Source organism: Schistocerca nitens, chromosome 4, assembly GCF_023898315.1.
Source record: "Schistocerca nitens isolate TAMUIC-IGC-003100 chromosome 4, iqSchNite1.1, whole genome shotgun sequence".
Lineage (NCBI taxonomy): Eukaryota > Metazoa > Arthropoda > Insecta > Orthoptera > Acrididae > Schistocerca > Schistocerca nitens.
The window spans coordinates 205,867,000-205,885,795 of NC_064617.1; the positions used below are offsets into that span (position 1 = coordinate 205,867,000).

At 43.3% G+C, this 18,796-nt stretch overlaps 1 protein-coding gene across 1 annotated transcript in view; it reads right to left on the bottom strand.

The window, feature by feature from the left end:
* Nucleotides 1-18,556, bottom strand: part of LOC126251872 (luciferin sulfotransferase-like) — a 146,008-nt gene extending 127,452 nt beyond the window's left edge. Inside the window, exon 1 of the mRNA XM_049952561.1 lies at nucleotides 18,318-18,556. Within this exon, the coding sequence (XP_049808518.1) occupies nucleotides 18,318-18,501 (184 nt within the window). The 5' untranslated portion in view covers nucleotides 18,502-18,556. The remainder of the gene's footprint in view (nucleotides 1-18,317) is intronic.
* Nucleotides 18,557-18,796: the final 240 nt, after the last annotated feature.

Consider the following 18,796-nt stretch of genomic DNA (forward strand, 5'->3'; position numbering starts at 1 on the left):
TAGACCACCAAAAGGACCACGTTCGACAATGTTCACACCTATCGCCGTGTGAGGGTACGTCCAGCATTTTCTTGCATGATCTTTTGAACATGACAACGGTCACGGCCCGCAAGGTTTCTCGACAGCTGACACCCATTCAAAAAGCGTGTCGGACCGAGGCGGAAGCGAAAATGTTACATCTGTTTCAGGTCGTTCCAGGTGACTTCTTCAGCCGACTAATCGCAATGAAGGAGCTGAACTAAAAGTTCTCGATTTCCAGCCGCGAGACTCTACATTGTTACAATGGGCGAGCATTGGGTGTAACACTACGCTCAAGCGCCAAAGATACTGGTATAGGCATGCATATTAAAATACAGAGATATGTAAACAGCAGAATACATCGTTGCGGTCGGCAACGCATATATAAGACAATAAGTGTCTGATGCAGTTGTTAGAACGGTTACTGCTGCTACAATGTCAGGTTATCAAAATTTAAGTAAGTTTGAACGTGGTGTTATAGTCGGCGCACGAGCGATGGTACACAGCATCTCCAAGGTAGCGATAAAGTGGGATTTTCCCGTCTACCGTTTCACGAGTGTACAGTAAATATCAGGAATCCGGTAAAACGTCCATTCTCCGACATCGCTGCGGTCGGAAAAGAGCCTGCAACAAAGAGACAAACGACGACTGAAGAGAATCGTTCAACGTGATGTGCAACCCTTCCGCAAATTGTTACAGATTTCAAAGCTGGGCAATCAACAAGTGTCAGCGTGTGAGCCATTCCACAAAACGTTATCGATCGAGGCTTTCGGAGCCGAAGATCCACTCGTGTACCATTGATGACTGCACGACACAAAGCTTTGCGCCTCGCCTGGGCCCATCAACACCGACATTGGACTGTTGATGACTGGAAACATGTTGCCGGGTCGGACGAGTATCGTTTCAAATTGTATCGAAAGGATGGACGTGTACGGGTATGGAAACAACCTCATGAATCCATGGACCCTGTATATCGGCAGGGGACTGTTCAAGCCGGCGGAGGCTCTGTAATGGCGTGGGGCGTGTGCAGTTGGAGTGATATGGGACCCGTGATAAGTCTGGATACGATTCTGACAGGTGATACGTCCCTAAGCATCCTGTCTGATCACCTGCATCCATTCATGTCCGTTGTGCATTTCGACGGACTTGGGCAATTCCAGCAGGACAATGCGACACCCCACACGTCTAGAACTGCTAAAGAGTGGTTCAGGGAGCACTCTTCTGCGTTTAAACATTTCCGCTAGCCACCAAACTCCCCATACATGAACATTATTGAGCATATCTGGGACGTCTTGCAACGTGCTATTCAGGAGAGATCTCCACCCGTTCGTACTCTTACGGATTTATGGACAGCCCTGCAGGATTCATGGTGTCAGTTCCCTCCAGCACTACTTCAGACATTAGTCGAGTTCATGCCACGTCGTGTTGCTGCACTTCTGCGTGCTCGCGGGAGGCTTACACGATATTAGGCAGATATACCAGTTTCTTTGGCTCTTCATTGTATATGAGTACCTCTCGTAATTTTATACATCTCATTTCATCGCGCTAGATTCCGACACCGCATTCTGCAATTTACAACGAGTCATGGCGGTGATTTATTACGAAAAGTTGCTGTGTCATGTATTCCGTTTATGTCCCACTGGAGGTGAACCCCCACGTTTGTATCGTTAAGACTCTCGCGACTATAACATCTGCGGGCGGATGTATTTGAGGGATAGCATCAATATTTTTTTCGGGGCAGCAATATCGGCGCAGTAGGAAGGCATATACTGCTTAACGGCACTGTTGAGACGTACTGATGTCAATGTTGGCTGTTTTCCAGTTCTAAAGCTGCACCCGTTATCTGAGTCAACACTTTATTTAACAATCATTTACGAACGACAGCTTGTTTCGCACATAAGCTGCACGAACGCACAGGAGTTGCCAAAAATATGGATACCCCGCGAGAAATGCATGCTTGAACATAAATACATATAGTAGTCAAGCTTGCAGCTTGCGGTGCTGCAAGTGCCTGTCGTGGTCACAATAGTATTCTGTGTAGTTGTGAGTGCATTATGTCGGAGCTAAGTGAATTCCAACATAGACAAATTGTTAATGCTCTTTATTTTATTTATTTATTTATTTTATTTATTTGCTTATTTAGCCTGACCATATTAAGCGCCTTAAGGCCCTCTCTTACATCTGACCAGGAACAACACATATGGATATATTACCAAAACATTCATGAAAATGATAACAACCTTAGAGATGATAATAAGCTTCCCTAAACAAGGGAGCCAAAGTGTCTGGTGTATCAGGAGGCAATGTATCGAAGAATCACACCGCCTACAGGTAAATGGAGAAACATTATCCGCTATGTCAGAACGCGGACGAAAGCGTTTATTTGATGATCGTGACAGTTGGTCATTGAAGACGATTGTGACGAAAAATAAGAGGACGATTTTGCAAAAGCCACTGCAGAACTAAATGTCGCACTCGCGAACCCTGTCGGCACCAAAAACTACAGGAAGGGAGCTCCATAAGCATGGATTGCAAGGCGAGCTGGAATTCCAAAACCACTCACCTCTGGTACAAATACTCGTAACACGAAAACTTGGTGCCGAAGTCACAAAACTGGACTATGTAGCAGTGGAAGGAAGTCATCTGATCGGATGAGTCTTGTTGCACACTGCTTCCAAAATTTGGCCGAGTTTACATCCAAAGAGTTGGAGCATGACGAAGTTCGGTGATGATCTGGGCAGCAACATTATGGTATTCCATGTACACCAAGAGTAGTCTGAAAGGTCGCATTACGGCCACGAAGTATGTGAATATTTTGGCTGATCTGGTTCATACAGGGCGATAATTATTGAATTATGAGAGAGAAAAAACCTAAATTAGTTACAAACTACAGCCTGCACACACTGTATTCAACATGTAAATGTTACTACAGATATTCGGATTTACGTTATGACATGTTCGATTGCTGAAGATTAGATGGGTAGATCACGTAACTAATGAGGAAGTACTGAATAGGATTTGGGACAAGAGGAGTTTGTGGCACAACTTGACTAGAAGAAGGGAACGGTTTGTAGGGCATGTTCTGAGGCATCAAGGGATCACCAATTTAGTATTGGAGGGCAGCGTGGAGGGTAAAAATCGTAGAGGGAGACCAAGAGATGAATACACTAAACAGATTCAGAAGGATGTAGGCTGCAGCATGTATTGGGAGATGAAGAAGCTTGCACAGGATAGAGTAGCATGGAGAGCTGCATCAAACCAGTCTCAGGACTGAAGACCACAACAACAACATGTTCGATATTCCTGCCATGCTTGGTGATGATGTGGCCCAGATGAATAGCGAAGTTCTGCGTGTTCGGCTGAAGTGTCGGAACATCGATGCTGTCGATGACCTCCTGAATGGCTGTTTTCAACTCAGCAATGGCTTTGCGGTTATTGCTGTACACCTTGTCTTTAATGTAGCCCCACGAAAAGGAATCGCAGGTATTCAGATCCGGAGAACATAGCGGCCAATCGAGGCCCATGCCAGTGGCCTCTGGGTGCCCCGGAACCAGAATGTGGTCCCCAAAGTGCTCCTCCAAGACATCAAACACTCTCCTGCTTTGATGGGGTCGAGTTCTGTCTTGCATGAATCGCATCTTGGAGAAATAAGGGTCAATTTGGATAATGGGGATGAAATAACCTTCCAAAACCTTCAGTACCATTCAGTAGTCACCGTGCCATCAAGGAATATCGCACCAATTATTCCGTGACAGGACATTGCACAGTCTGGAACCGCGCGACCACTACGTTCGCAGGTTCGAATCCTGCCTCGGGCATGGATGTGTGTGATGTCCTTAGGTTAGTTAGGTTTAAGTTGTTCTAAATTATAGGGGACTGATGACCTCAGAAGTTAAGTCCCATAGTGCTCAGAGCCATTTGAACCCTTTTTGACATTGCACAACACACAGTCACCCGTTGAGGATGAAGAGAATTCCCGGTCATGAAATGCGGATTCTCAGTCCCCCAAATGCACCAATTCTGCTTATTGACTTCGTCGCTAAACCAAACCGCAAACTACGCCTACTAATTCTCATCATACCCCGCAGCCAACTGTGCAGTTTGAACGTCCTAACGCAAACCGTTCAGAATTTATGATAATGTCGCCTTGTACCATGGTACATGTTTCTACTGCAATTCTGGTACTGTATTCAAAGACGACATGCCCCTTGTTCACAAAATTGACATCGTCCAGGCCTTACTTCGTGAGCACGAGGATGAACTGTTGCATCTCCCCTGGCCACCACATTGATCAGGGAGAGAAGGGTACGTGATCGCTATACATCTCCACTACCGTGCACGTACTATAGATTACCTGTAACTGAGATCTGAGCTCACCACTAAATTCAAACGCTATCACCAAAATAATTTTAAGTGTGATATGAAACCGAAGAATTGTATGTGCAACTGTGGTAATAACGAAGATGGCTCTGTAGTTAAGAGTTATATGGTTATTCGAAACGAGTTGATTTTTTAATCCTTCTAGTGCCAAACCGATTTGGGTTTACAGTGGCTACACAAAGGCGTATGAGTTGAAAGGTAGGATAGTTTCTTCAACCGTGAAACGGCCTGTTCGTATTTCCTACCTTCTTCAGCTGAGTTCGTAGTCTGTTTGTAGTACCCTCGATGTTGACAGGCAGTTTTATTCCTTTCGTGAAACGAACAGTATTTCTTCGTCCTTGTTCTTGCCCAAACGTTTAAGGTGGACCGTCGTCTGCAGTTGTCGGTTTCATTCCAGGAAAAAGTTAGCCAACTGGAAATGGGGAATACGCGTTCACAACTCGGAACTTCTGAGAGGCTAACAAACACTTCCCTCCCTCCCCCTCCCTTCCTACCGATCTCCTCCCAAACCCCAAATCTCAATATTCCGTTATCTTGAACATATTATTAAGCGAAGTGGCGTAGTGGTTATCACACGGAAACGCATTATTAAAAACCGAGGTGCAATTTCAAGCCGGCCGCCTAGATATAGGTTTTCATTAGTTTCTGTGCATGGATTAAAGCGTGTGTTGCGTTTAAAGGACCCATCTACGCATTATATACTCCGTGAAGTATGTGGCAAAGGGTACTTACCATTTTACAACGTATCGTTCCCATTCCATTCGCGCATGAAGCACAGGAAGAATAAATGCTTAGATGGCCACGTGCAGGTAGTAATCAGTCTGAACTTGTGTTCACGATCCCTACGGGAGCGCAACGTAGGGGGTTGTGGTGTATTCCTAGATTGCTCACTTGATCGTGGTTCGTGAAATTTTGTAAGTAGGCTTCATCGGGCATGTGGCGTCTCTCTTCAGAAGGCCGTCAGTACAGGTTTTTCAGCATCTCCATGACGCTCTCCCATTGATCAAACAAATATGTGTTGCTCTTCTTTGCATACATTCAATATACACTGATGGATCTATTTAGTAGGGACACCGCATGCGTGAGTAATGTCTTAGGATGGGTCACAAAGTGTTTTGAAAGTAGTCCCGTTTTTAACCGATTGTTTATTCCCCGGATTACACTAAGTCATCAAAATCTTTAGCGTGTTTGCATGTGTGCATGCGTGCATGTGTGATCGTTCTAGTTCATATCCCTAAAAGTTGGTATACCTAGGTATTTGTAATGAGTTGACTGATTCTGATTGTGACTCACAGGATATTAGGTTTTCTTTAGTTTTGTGAAGTTCATAACATTTCATTTATAAACATTTAAAGCAACCTGTTAATCTTTCCACCACTTCTAAACCTGACAAGACCTGACTGAATATTTGTAAAGCACTTTTCGTAAAGTGCTTCATCATTAAGAACTGCATCTGTAATCTCTTCAGTATATTTGATTCTGTCTGAAATTTAGTCCAAATTTACCTCCCACTCCATACAAATCTACATATTGCCAAAACTATGTACCCACAAACTGTTGTCCAATTTACACTTGTATGCTAACCTTTGACCTGTAACTGGTCTGAATACAAGTTGTCTTTGTATCCAATGTGAAACTGAAGTAAAACAATTATCAGTCCGTAATCAAAATTTCCACTTATCTCGCCTCTTGACAACATTGTTGCAGATTTCTCGAAAGTACAACAGCAGACAGCAAGCAGACAGCGACTAAACAAGAGATTTCTGTTTCTAGATAAACTTTCCAAACTATACTCAAACTGCTGCATACCACCTTGTGCAATGTGGTTCAATATTAACAGAGAATTTCTATAAAAACCAAACAGCTTAATCGTTAATGTATTAATGCATGTCTCAGGAAAGTCGGGTGGTCTTTCTCTGAGCAAATGAACAAAGTTAACTAGCTACCAATAATCATTTCTACAAATTAGGTGCGCAGTACTGCAATCTTACCTCAAACTTCTTCCCTTCAAAAAATATAACATTATTAAAATTTCATAATCTTTTCGCTTTCTGATATATACATCATATTCATCCTTGCTGTCTGCTACAGTAAATCTTTCTTCACCTAACAGATATTTTCACAAGTCAACACAGCACTACCTAATGCGTCCACAACCTACTACACTTCAACTAAGAATGTATTAGACAGCGCAGATGAAAAGAGGACATCATAACATACAATAATCAAAATGACATGACCACCTTACACATCATCCGTGAAAAGTCTGACGTTACTATTAATATTGTCTGCAAAGTCATTAGCATACAACGTTCACACCATGAGTCCCAACCCACTGCTCTGGGACACGCCTGAAATTACTTTTACCTCTGTCGACATCTCATCATCGAAGACAATATTCTGCTTCTTTCCTACCACAAAACCTTCAATCCACTCACAAAATTAGTTTAATACCCGTCATGATGGTACTTTCATGAATAAGTGTTGGAGTCTTGCGTCAAATGCTCTTCGAAAATCAAGATACGTGCTTTCAAAAACTGAAAACAGCGTGAGTTCTTTTCGCATGAACGATGTTTCTGACATCTATGCTGGCTGGAATGGAGGAGGTCATTCTGTTCGAGATACTTCATTATGTTTGAGTTCAGAATATGTGCTAAGATCTGCAGCAAGTGGATTTCAGAGATATTGGACGGAATATTTGTGGATCACTTCTGCTACCTTTCTTACGTACGTGTGCAAACTGCATCTTTTTCTAACAACTGGGCACAGTTTTTTGTTTGAGGAATCTATGTTATATTATGGTTAACAGCAGGGCTAAATCAGTCACAGATTCCGTATCTTTGTTTAATCTGAGATTGTGTGTCGTCCCTAATGACTTAGTTGTCGACGTGGTTTTCAACCCTTACCCTCTTTCCTTTTTTTCCTTGCAATTATTAATCGGAGCAATCAGAAATGAACGATGCAGTTGCTGGAGTACATTGTCCAGCAAGCTGTATAACCAGTGCGACACAACTGCTATGTATAAGCTGCCTTGTAGGACTGACGTATAACCTGTATTGAGAAAGTTACGTTCAGCTCCGCGTGCAAACATTCTGCACACGTCACGCTCAGTCGTGTGTCCTTGGATCTCCAGTTCTCTTGTTCCTGTATAGTTTAGCCAACTATCGGCACGTTCATCTACAATAACAGCGACGGTAACTGACGCAGTGAAAGGACGTTGTTTCGAAAGGGTGGCTGTTAACTGTCGCACGAAGGCAGCTATTCATTATTCAGCAGGTGCTCGTTTCACTTCCTGGAGTGAACGTCTAAAAGTCGCTTGACGAATGTTATTATCTTCTCGTTCTAATTTTTGATGAGTAACGGTTAAGCAAATGGGGAAGCTATGAACAGCTTCTGCACCCACTGTTAGTGATAACATATGCTAAAGGGTATTTTCCTATTTGTTTGCAGTGCATGGAACAATGGAATATTTTCTCTTTAATTGTGAGATTCGCTGTGACCTCAAACGTTTTAACATCCGAAACCTCGCTCAGAACCATCATACAAAGCTTTTACCTTTTCCTACGTGAGGCTGCATGTTAATCGTTCTCCAGAAGTAGGCGGGAAAGAAAATCGTACAGTCAGAACAGAACTGAATCATTTCTAAACGGAGCAACCAAATGAAAACGAGACAGATGGAAAAAATTAAGTAAACTGTTTATTATTTCAAAATTAATGCCATAAATGTTAATGCATGTATACCACTGTTACATAAGATGGGCGATGCCTTCTAGGCAAAATTTTTCCTGTTGCCTACGGAACCTTGAATGTACCCAGGCGTGCACCTCTTCGTCCCAAGCAAATCGGGGATCCAAAAATATAGAAACGGCAACTCTATGTGAAAGGGCCCGCGCCGATATTGCTGCCCCGAACAAATATTGATGCGATCCCTGAAATATATCCGCCCGCAGATTATTTAGTCGCCAGGGAAGTCAAAAATGGTGCGCTAATAGTACAGCGGGCTAGCCAACAGCCCAGTCATATTCTATAGAAAGGAAAAAAGTGGTTTAATGTCGAGTGCAAGCAGATTTCTAGTGCTTTTTGAAAACCAGACTACGAAATGTCTGATGTGCGTTGCCAAAATAGTTGCAACAAACGTCATGTTTGCGCAACGCTTTAATATAGCCCGTCTGACGGACGACTGAAATGCAGTAAAGCAAGTTTTTAAAGAGTAGGTTCTCATAGCCAATACCGCAACACATGCTAGCACTGTAGCCGCTTGTCGACTTCACACAACTATCATAAAGAACTCTGTTTTATGTGGAAGCGTCGGCATACCTGCAATCAGCATCCTGTTACAGCGGTAGAAAGTAACAGGCCAGTTATGTGTAAGTAGCACCTTTATTACTCCATAAATATTTAAACATCTGTTTCTCCACACCTATATCACTTCCTTTTCCTACATGAGGCGTTCCCTGAGGCCTTTCAGGTACATTCCCAGGTCTCCACTACTTTCCTGTGTCAGCCTTGGTAACCTGACACTGGTACATTGGAAATAGTTTTCTTTTCTATTTTCTGCTTCCGTACATAATTTGAGCCGACGAGTAGCAGTTACTCATGTGGCGGCGAACGCATAGAACTTTCACTCCTGTCCCCTGCTGTCAATGTACCGCTGACGCTTTTGTATCACCTCATTACACGTCACAAGAACTTCAAAACGAATGCATTACACTATTCTCAGTATAACATGCATTACTATTGCCACGACGCGCATAAAGGTTTTAGTGAACGACTTCAAAGAGTGCATGTGTTTTTTTCGCTAATGATCGATAATCAAAAGTATCCATACACCCAAAAAACATGCGTTTTTCATATTAGGTGGATTGTGCTACTGCCAAGTACTCCATATTAGCGACCTCAGTAGTCATTAGACATTGCGAGAGAGAAGAATGGGGCGCTCCACGGAGCTCAAGGACTAGAAGAGAGTCGTATTGTGTAATAGGCAGACATCTATCCAGACCATCACACACTAATTCCAGACTGTATCGAGAGCCACTGCGAGTACTTTGAAAGTTAGGCGGCAGGTGAGAAAAATTGGATTTCATGGTCGAGTGGCCGCTCATAAGCCGCACATTACGCCGGTAAATACCAAACGACGCCTCGCTTGGTGTAAAGAGCGTAAACATTGGACGATTGAACAGTGGAAAACCTTGTGTGAAGTGACGAATCACGGTACACAATCCGATGGCAGGGTGTGGGTATGGCGAATGCCCGCCGAACGTCATCTGTCAGCGTGTGTAGTGCCAACAGTAAACCGAGCGAGGTGGCGCAGTGGTTAGCACACTGGACTCGCATTCGGGAGGATGACGGTTCGATCCCGTCTCCAGCCATCCTGATTTAGGTTTTCCGTGATTTCCCTAAATCGTTTCAGGCAAATGCCGGGATGGTTCCTTTGAAAGGGCACGGCCGATTTCCTTCCCAATCCTTCCCTTACCCGAGCTTGCGCTCCGTCTCTAATGACCTCGTTGTCGACGGGACGTTAAACACTAACCACCACCACCACCAACAGTAAAATTTCGGGGGCGGCGGCGTTATGGAGCGGTTGTGTTTTTCATAGAGAGGGCTTGCACCCCTTGTTGTTTTGCATGGCACTATCACAACACAGGCCTACACTGATGTTTAAAGCACCTTCTCGGTGCCCACTGTTAAAGAGCGATTCGGGGATGCCGATTGCATCTTTCAACACGATGGTGCACCTCTTCATAATTCACAGCCTATGGCGGAGTGGTTACTCGACAATAACATCCCTGTAATGGACGGCCTGCACAGAGTCCTGACCTGAATCCTATAGAAAACCTTTGGGATGTTTGGAACGCTGTCTTCGTGCCAGGCCTCACCGACGGACGTCGATACCTCTCCTCAGTGCAGCAATCAGTGAAAAATTGGGTGTCATTCCCCAAGAAACCTTCCAGCAACTGATTGATCGTATGCCTGCGAGAGTGAAAGCTGACATCAAGGTTAAGGGTGGGCCAATACAATATTGAATTCCAGCATTACCGATGGAGGGCGCCACGAACTTGTAGGTCATTTTCAGTCAGGTGTCCGGATACTTTTGATAACATAGTGTATGAACGCGCCGCTATCGACGGCATCGTAGATACCAGCGACGTGTTGTGAAGAGGGTTTGTAGATTCAACAAACTAATATCGAAATTACTTCGCTTACGACCGTACAGTCATTTTCAATAAGTCATCTGCTGATTCTTGGTTCATGCCTGCCTCATGATGTATCAAGCATCGTACAGCATTTGATGTTTCTACCAGGAAATTTACGTTCAGTTCACACACAAGTTAGGCATATTAATTCGTTGCTGTCGACAACATAAATACTAAGGTAGGCCGGAATAGATAGCCAAGACAGAAGTGGGCAGTACATGAATGAAGTTTAAGGGCGATGACAGGCGAGGCACTTAACGGATTAGCAGCAGGTACAGTAAGCAATGGATTTTTTTTATTTTTTCATTTGCGACACCCATTGTACGTTGCACGTAATGACACTGGTGTAAAGATGTTGTTAGTCCAATAACAGTCACAAAAAGTAATTTAAGTAACACACGTAAGATGTAGCTTACAAGAAGCCATGGACATTAAGAGTTTCTTGTGTTGACACATTCCCCAACTTTTGGAGTTTGTCGGTACATTTAGAGCTGACTCTGCACGAACTCCGTAAAAAATAAATTCCTACGTGATACCGACGTGACCTGACGTTGGTGTACACGTCACAATATTTTGACTAACCACATTGCTTCAGGTTGATATCTGGTTTATATTCCGTGCTACTGTTATTCGAGTGAAATATCGTGCAGATTTTTGCAATATCTGATTTACGGGACAAACAATACAACGTGAAATTTTGCGTAAGCGCGGGAAAAACTTTACCGAAATGTTTGACCTTCTGAAGGAAGCTTACAGGCGACGCAGTATTGCGAATTGCTCCTCTGATTCCAAACTGTTCGTCAATCAACTGAATGGGTTGATTCGCATTGACGAAGTATCTCCACGACCAAAACAACAGCACGGCAGTCTCTGTCGAATGTCACAGTAAAGCTCATAGTTTGCCTTCGATGTCAGCTGAACTGAGTGTTCCTAATATTTGCCTAGAAGTTAAACGTCATTACTAAGCAAATGCTCTGAAAAGGCTGTGCAGGGAAATTCGCAAAAACTGACTACCGTTGTGGCAAGAGAGCCGAGTGTTTCCTTCAGCTTTGCAACGGACCTGGCCACTCAACTTTGTCAGCTCGCGAGTTCCATGTAAAATAAATAAATAAATAAAATAAAATAAAAAATCTTGTGATTGCACTCACAAAGTAAAAATCAACGCTCAAAACGAAGCCGTTTCGACATTATTGATGACACCAATAATTCACAATTACTGAAGAACATTCTAACATTCTAAAATAATCTATACTTGACTGCATGGCGAAAGGCAAACATCACCGAAAAAATTGTATGAGTAGAGCAGGGTATGCTTTGAAGGACACAAGAACTAAACATCTGTTAAATTGAATAAAATGGTTTGAGAAATCATTTTCTTCCACTCTTATATGTTCAGATAAATGACTTTCTGTAGATTGATGGTTGGCTCCAGACAGCGAAGTGATATTGCGCAAACCTCATGTCAAATCTCGAACGTGCCAACATGGCGGATATGGATGCCAGCTGTTATAGGCGCTTGGACTGGCTTTGCGCTCGTGGAAAGAAAAAGAGCAAGCGCCAATGGATGAAGGAGTGGTTTAAGAAGAGAGGAAGCCTGGCGCATGAAAATTTCTTAGGGGCTTGAGGATAAGTGAACCAAAAATCTCTAGGAACTTTCCGAGGATGGACGCTCGCTCATTTGATCTATTTCTGCAAATACAGGGTGTTTCAAAAATGACCGGTATATTTGAAACGGCAATAAAAACTAAACGAGCAGCGATAGAAATACACCGTTTGTTGCAATATGCTTGGGACAACAGTACATTTTCAGGCAGACAAACTTTCGAAATTACAGTAGTTACAATTTTCAACAACAGATGGCGCTGCGGTCTGGGAAACTCTATAGTACGATATTTTCCACATATCCACCATGCGTAGCAATAATATGGCGTAGTCTCTGAATGAAATTACCCGAAACCTTTGACAACGTATCTGGCGGAATGGCTTCACATGCAGATGAGATGTACTGCTTCAGCTGTTCAATTGTTTCTGGATTCTGGCGGTACACCTGGTCTTTCAATTGTCCCCACAGAAAGAAGTCACAGGGGTTCATGTCTGGCGAATAGGGAGGCCAATCCACGCCGCCTCCTGTATGTTTCGGATAGCCCAAAGCAATCACACGATCATCGAAATATTCATTCAGGAAATTAAAGACGTCGGCCGTGCGATGTGGCCGGGCACCATCTTGCATAAACCACGAGGTGTTCGCAGTGTCTTCTAAGGCAGTTTGTACCACCACAAATTCACGAAGAATGTCCAGATAGCGTGATGCAGTAATCGTTTCGGATCTGAAAAATGGGCCAATGATTCCTTTGGAAGAAATGGCGGCCCAGACCAGTACTTTTTGAGGATGCAGGGACGATGGGACTGCAACATGGGGCTTTTCGGTTCCCCATATGCGCCAGTTCTGTTTATTGACGAAGCCGTCCAGGTAAAAATAAGCTTCGTCAGTAAACCAAATGCTGCCCACATGCATATCGCCGTCATCAATCCTGTGCACTATATCGTTAGCGAATGTCTCTCGTGCAGCAATGGTAGCGGCGCTGAGGGGTTGCCGCGTTTGAATTTTGTATGGATAGAGGTGTAAACTCTGGCGCATGAGACGATACGTGGACGTTGGCGTCATTTGGACCGCAGCTGCAACACGGCGAACGGAAACCCGAGGCCGCTGTTGGATCACCTGCTGCACTAGCTGCGCGTTGCCCCCTGTGGTTGCCGTACGCGGTCGCCCTACCTTTCCAGCACGTTCATCCGTCACGTTCCCAGTCCGTTGAAATTTTTCAAACAGATCCTTTATTGTATCGCTTTTCGGTCCTTTGGTTACATTAAACCTCCGTTGAAAACTTCGTCTTGTTGCAACAACACTGTGTTCTAGGCGGTGGAATTCCAACACCAGAAAAATCCTCTGTTCTAAGGGATAAACCATGTTGTCTACAGCACACTTGCACGTTGTGAACAGCACACGCTTACAGCAGAAAGACGACGTACAGAATGGCGCACCCACAGACTGCGTTGTCTTCTATATCTTTCACATCACTTGCAGCGCCATCTGTTGTTGAAAATTGTAACTACTGTAATTTCGAAAGTTTGCCGGAAAATGTACTGTTGTCCCAAGCATACTGCAACAAACGGTGTATTTCTATCGCTGCTCGTTTAGTTTTTATTGCCGTTTCAAATATACCGGTCATTTTTCAAAAAATGGTTCAAATGGCTCTGAGCACTATGGGACTCAACTGCTGAGGTCATTAGTCCCCTAGAACTTAGAACTAGTTAAACCTACCTAACCTAAGGACATCACAAAAATCCATGCCCGAGGCAGGATTCGAACCTGCGACCGTAGCGGTCTTGCGGTTCCAGACTGCAGCGCCTTTAACCGCACGGCCACTTCGGCCGGCCGGTCATTTTTGAAACACCCTGTAGTTACACTTATAACTAAGGAAAAGAACACTCATTTGCGAGACACTGTTCCTGTAACTCAGCGTCTGTCATTTACCTTACGTTATTTGGCAACAGCAAGTTCTTCGAAAGCGCAATATCACCACAGGCAACCCTAACCGTGATGGACCAGAGAACAGTTATTATACAATGTTTGAAACATTTCGTAAAGATGTCTATACGTGTTTAGTGCCGAAATTTCGGTTTTATTTCAATTATAAAGGATTTCTTGATCTAGCAAAAAACTCAAGATACCAGAAATACGAAAGTGTTGGCTCCAGTAGCTCGTCAGTCAGAGTTCTACTTTCCGTTGCACTTTCACAATAAGTCGCCAACGAATTTAGCTTCTTAACTAATTGTAGCGTATCTATTTCCAGATATATTTCACTATTATTTACAACTTTGCTCAGTTTTTCATCTAACATTTGGAACTGACAGCGATTAGCCACATTCATCAAACTGTATACGTAATTTCAAACCTTTTCAAAACTTTTTCTCGCTGGCACATCCCAAAAAACGATGAAACGAAAAAAAAATTTTCACTTACTACGTTTTCGCTGGTCGTGCAGTAAAACGGCACATCAGACATGGCAGTTTAGTTTATTACTTTCTTACGGCTAACCCTGTTGACAATACAGTTTGTAGACAGTGTCCATATATACCACAGAATGTACCTGTGAAAGTATATCATTGTGCGGCACACAGTCTAGGAGGTATGAAGCCATAAACAGTTAGACGCGTCAGAAACTTGCATTTGCTTAAAATGGCGCGCAGAAAGACTTCAGTACCACGTATTTAGTATTTCTTTACTGCTAACTCTGTTAGCAACACAGTTTGCAGACAGTTATTACATACTAGATATTAGGGGTATAAGTGCAGATATGGTGATCATTGCTACCTTAATATGTATCCACGTCATTGTGTTACTTGTTTTTTCTCAGCGTCTAACAGTCTTCCCGCAAATACGCCACATAATTTACTACCTGATGTTTTCTGCAAGGTCGTAACGGCACTACTAAATGGGCTACACCTGACAGTATAGTCTAAGAATTTTGCGTGCACGCCTGCACGCTTCAACACCTGACCTGTTGCCCATGGGAAAATAAGCATTAATGCATTGCTCTTGCCACGTGTACTTGGAGGTATTAACCGAACTAAAAACATTGTACTCCTAAGCGCTTTAGTTTGCAGATAAAGTAAATATTGCTGTAATATTATTCGGTACACTGTTACCAGTCACCAATAAAAACATTTGCCCTTATGCCCCTAACCCCCTGAATATCACTGAGTATCTCTGCAAATTTTCATCATTGTACGACACACAGTTCAGGAATTATGACGTCATAAACATTTAGTTGCATGAAAAACTAGCTTTTGCTTACAATGGAGCGCAGCACTATACTCATCCTGCGATTCATAATTGGAGCATTTAGCGTCTTCCAACAAACTTTAAGTATAATTTCAAACCTTTTCTCAGCTTTTTCTCGCTTACGTGCTTAACGTCAAATATTTGACACCAACTCATTATACAGGTAATAAGACATTTGAAACTGTTTTGTACACACGAGTTCTGTTCTTTGGAGAGTCGAGGGTTTACTGGTTTCTGGCTGATGTGGATGGGGTGATTTTTTGTGCAGTGAAAGAAAAGTAGAAATATTAGACTAAGCAGGAAGTTGTCTACTATCTATACTTAAACGAAGAGAGATAGCCATTGTGCTGACTAAATCAGAAACTAGAACAGCTGGTTTGCCATAGGCTATTTGCGTAAAACTACCGACGATCGGTAGTACCCTCGCAATATCAGCAGGGGCGGAGGGTACTTTGTGCCCACCTTTTGGAAATATCGTAATCTAGTCTGGTCCTTTATATTTTAGAATTTTGAAACAAAAATTATTGTTTTTAATGATTTCTTATATCAGGTTCTGTAGCTTTTTAGCATTTTTATTTAATCCAAAAATTGCAGTAAAAGTGACTTTTCGCAAAAGATGTCATTTTCACATTTTCAGGTTCAGGACGCTTCTTAGACAATTATATAACTTTAAAATGTACGTTGTGAACGTAAATAAAAAATTAACGAAATTTGCATTTTAAAAAATTTTTCTGTTGGTGATAAAGTACCCCTCCATTTAGTGTAAACATTATGGAAAATGCTCTGGCGTTGCTAATATCGTGGTTAAAGATATTTTAAGGTTCTGTACACTACTTTTACATCAGAACCTATTTTTGAAAAGCAAGTTGATAATAAAATTTAAACACATTTAACGGAATTGTTTTTCTTTAGTTTTTTTGTGATAGTCGTAAAGTACTCCCCCTCCCTCCCCCCACCGCTCCTTTGCTTTACAAGTTGTGGAAAATGTTTTGGTATTGCTAGGATTAAGATGTAAACACGACAGTCGGCCGCTGTGGCCGAGCTGCTGTAGGCGCTTCAGTCCGGAGCCGCGCTGCTGCTACGGTCGCAGGTTCGAATCCTGCCTCGGGCATGGATGTGTGTGATATCTTTTGGTTAGTTAGGTTTAAGTAGTTCTAAGTCTAGGGGACTGATGAGCCCAGATGTTAAGGGGGGTAGGACGTCAAACGGGCCGATTCTTCGATGACTTTTGCACAGCATACAAACCAGAGTTACAGGTGTATGAAATTCTAGAAGTTATTTAATTTGTGAAAAAATGAATGAACTGTAACATTTAAAACTTCATGTTTAGAAAAAAAATCAAGTTTTATAGTTAATTATCTCAATTTTTTCCGCAGTTTTTAATAGATTTGGAAAATTCTAGAGTTTCATACACCTGTAACTACTGTTTGTATGCTATGAAAAATTCATCGAAGAATCTCTCTTACTTAGGATGAAAAGTGTACCTACAGCAACAAATGCAGCCAGTAAGAAGTGAAAAAATGATGAAATTTCACATGTAAAAAAAAGGTATTTTGCTACGTTTTTGAACTTCCACTGCGATGAGTGTGTGTCCTCAATCCTTCCTGGTCATGGTGACAAAATTTTATGAATTTATTTGTAAAATTATAGACAGTAGAAATTAAAATGTCCTGTGGTGACTCTCCGGCTCCAAGTCATCCCGTTTGACGTGTAAGTAGGCTGTTTAGGTTTTTATATTGGTAACGCCACGTAGCGCTCTGTATGAAAATCACTGGCTGTGCTGTTTGCAGTCTGTGGCTGGGTGGTATTGTTGTAATATTCGCTATTGTAGTGTTGGACTGTTAGATGTGAACAAAATGGCTCTGAGCACTATGGGACTCAACTGCTGAGGTCATTAGTCCCCTAGAACTTAGAACTAGTTAAACCTAACTAACCTAAGGACATCACAAACATCCATGCCCGAGGCAGGATTCGAACCTGCGACCGTAGCGGTCTTGCGGTTCCAGACTGCAGCGCCTTTAACCGCACGGCCACTTCGGCCGGCAGATGTGAACAGCTCGTAGCGTTGCGCAGTTAGAGGTGAGCCACCAGCAGTGGTGGATGTGGGGAAGTGAGATGGCGGATTTTTGAGAGCGGATGATCTGGACGTGTGTCCATCAGAAACAGTACATTTGTAAGAATGGATGTCATGAACTGCTATATATATTATGACTTTTGAACACTATTAAGGTAAATACATTGTTTGTTCTCTATCAAAATCTTTCATTTGCTAACTATGCCTATCAGTAGTTAGTGCCTTCAGTAGTTTGAATCTTTTATTTAGCTGGCAGTAGTGGCGCTCGCTGTATTGCAGTAGTTCGAGTAACGAAGGTTTTTGTGAGGTAAGTGATTTGTGAAAGGTATAGGTTAATGTTAGTCAGGGCCATTCTTTTGTAGGGATTTTTGAAAGTCAGATTGCGTTGCGCTAAAAATATTGTGTGTCAGTTTAGTGTTGATCAGAATAAGTAAAGAGAGTAATGTCTGAGTACGTTCAGTTTTGCTCAGCTGTTTGAAAATCAAATAATGTAAGAGGTTTATTAGCACAGTAATTCATTAATTTTTCTAAGGAGACGTTTCAGACGTCCTACCCCCCGTAAGTCCCATAGTGCTCAGAACCATTTGAAGCATTTGTAAACACGACAGCGGAAAACTCAGAAAGTAGAGCAGCTCATTTCCAGAAGCTATTTGTGTAAAACAACTGACGTTCGATAGGTCTAGGAAAACCACTTCAGGCCTTAGCATGTAGACACGACAGCCGAAAACGGGTTTCCGAAACTCGGGTTTTTGTCTTTCGGAAGTTGCGTCTCACGTTAACGCAGCAAGTGAAGGCTGGCGCCACTCACCGGTCTTGGGGTGCGAGACGACCCAGGAGTCGGAGGCGCGCACGGGCAGCGCTTCGATGGCGTCGCGGAAGTCCGGGTAGTAGGCGGGCAGGACTACGCGGTTGGGCCCCACTCGCACGTAGCCCTTGCGGAAGTCGGTGAGGAAGAGCCGCGCCAGTAGCGCGTCCAGCTCTCGCTCGCCCATGGTCGGACTGGCGCCACAGGCAACGGCCGAGCAGCGTCTGCTCGCCTCGCACGCGCCGGCGCCGTCGCTGCGCTTAGCGTGTTCACGTCACGCGTGGCACAGTTACGCCACTGGGCGGACCCCCGCTCCCAGCTACCGACTGGACGGCCAGTCAGATAACGGCGGCCGCTCCTGTCTCGCTCCCAACACATAATGAACCGTCAGGTACGAACGGCTGCAAGGTTGAACTGACTGTAAACAGGTAACGTCTGTAGCAGTGCCTTCCGGGAGGGAACTCATATCAGGGACCGTTCAA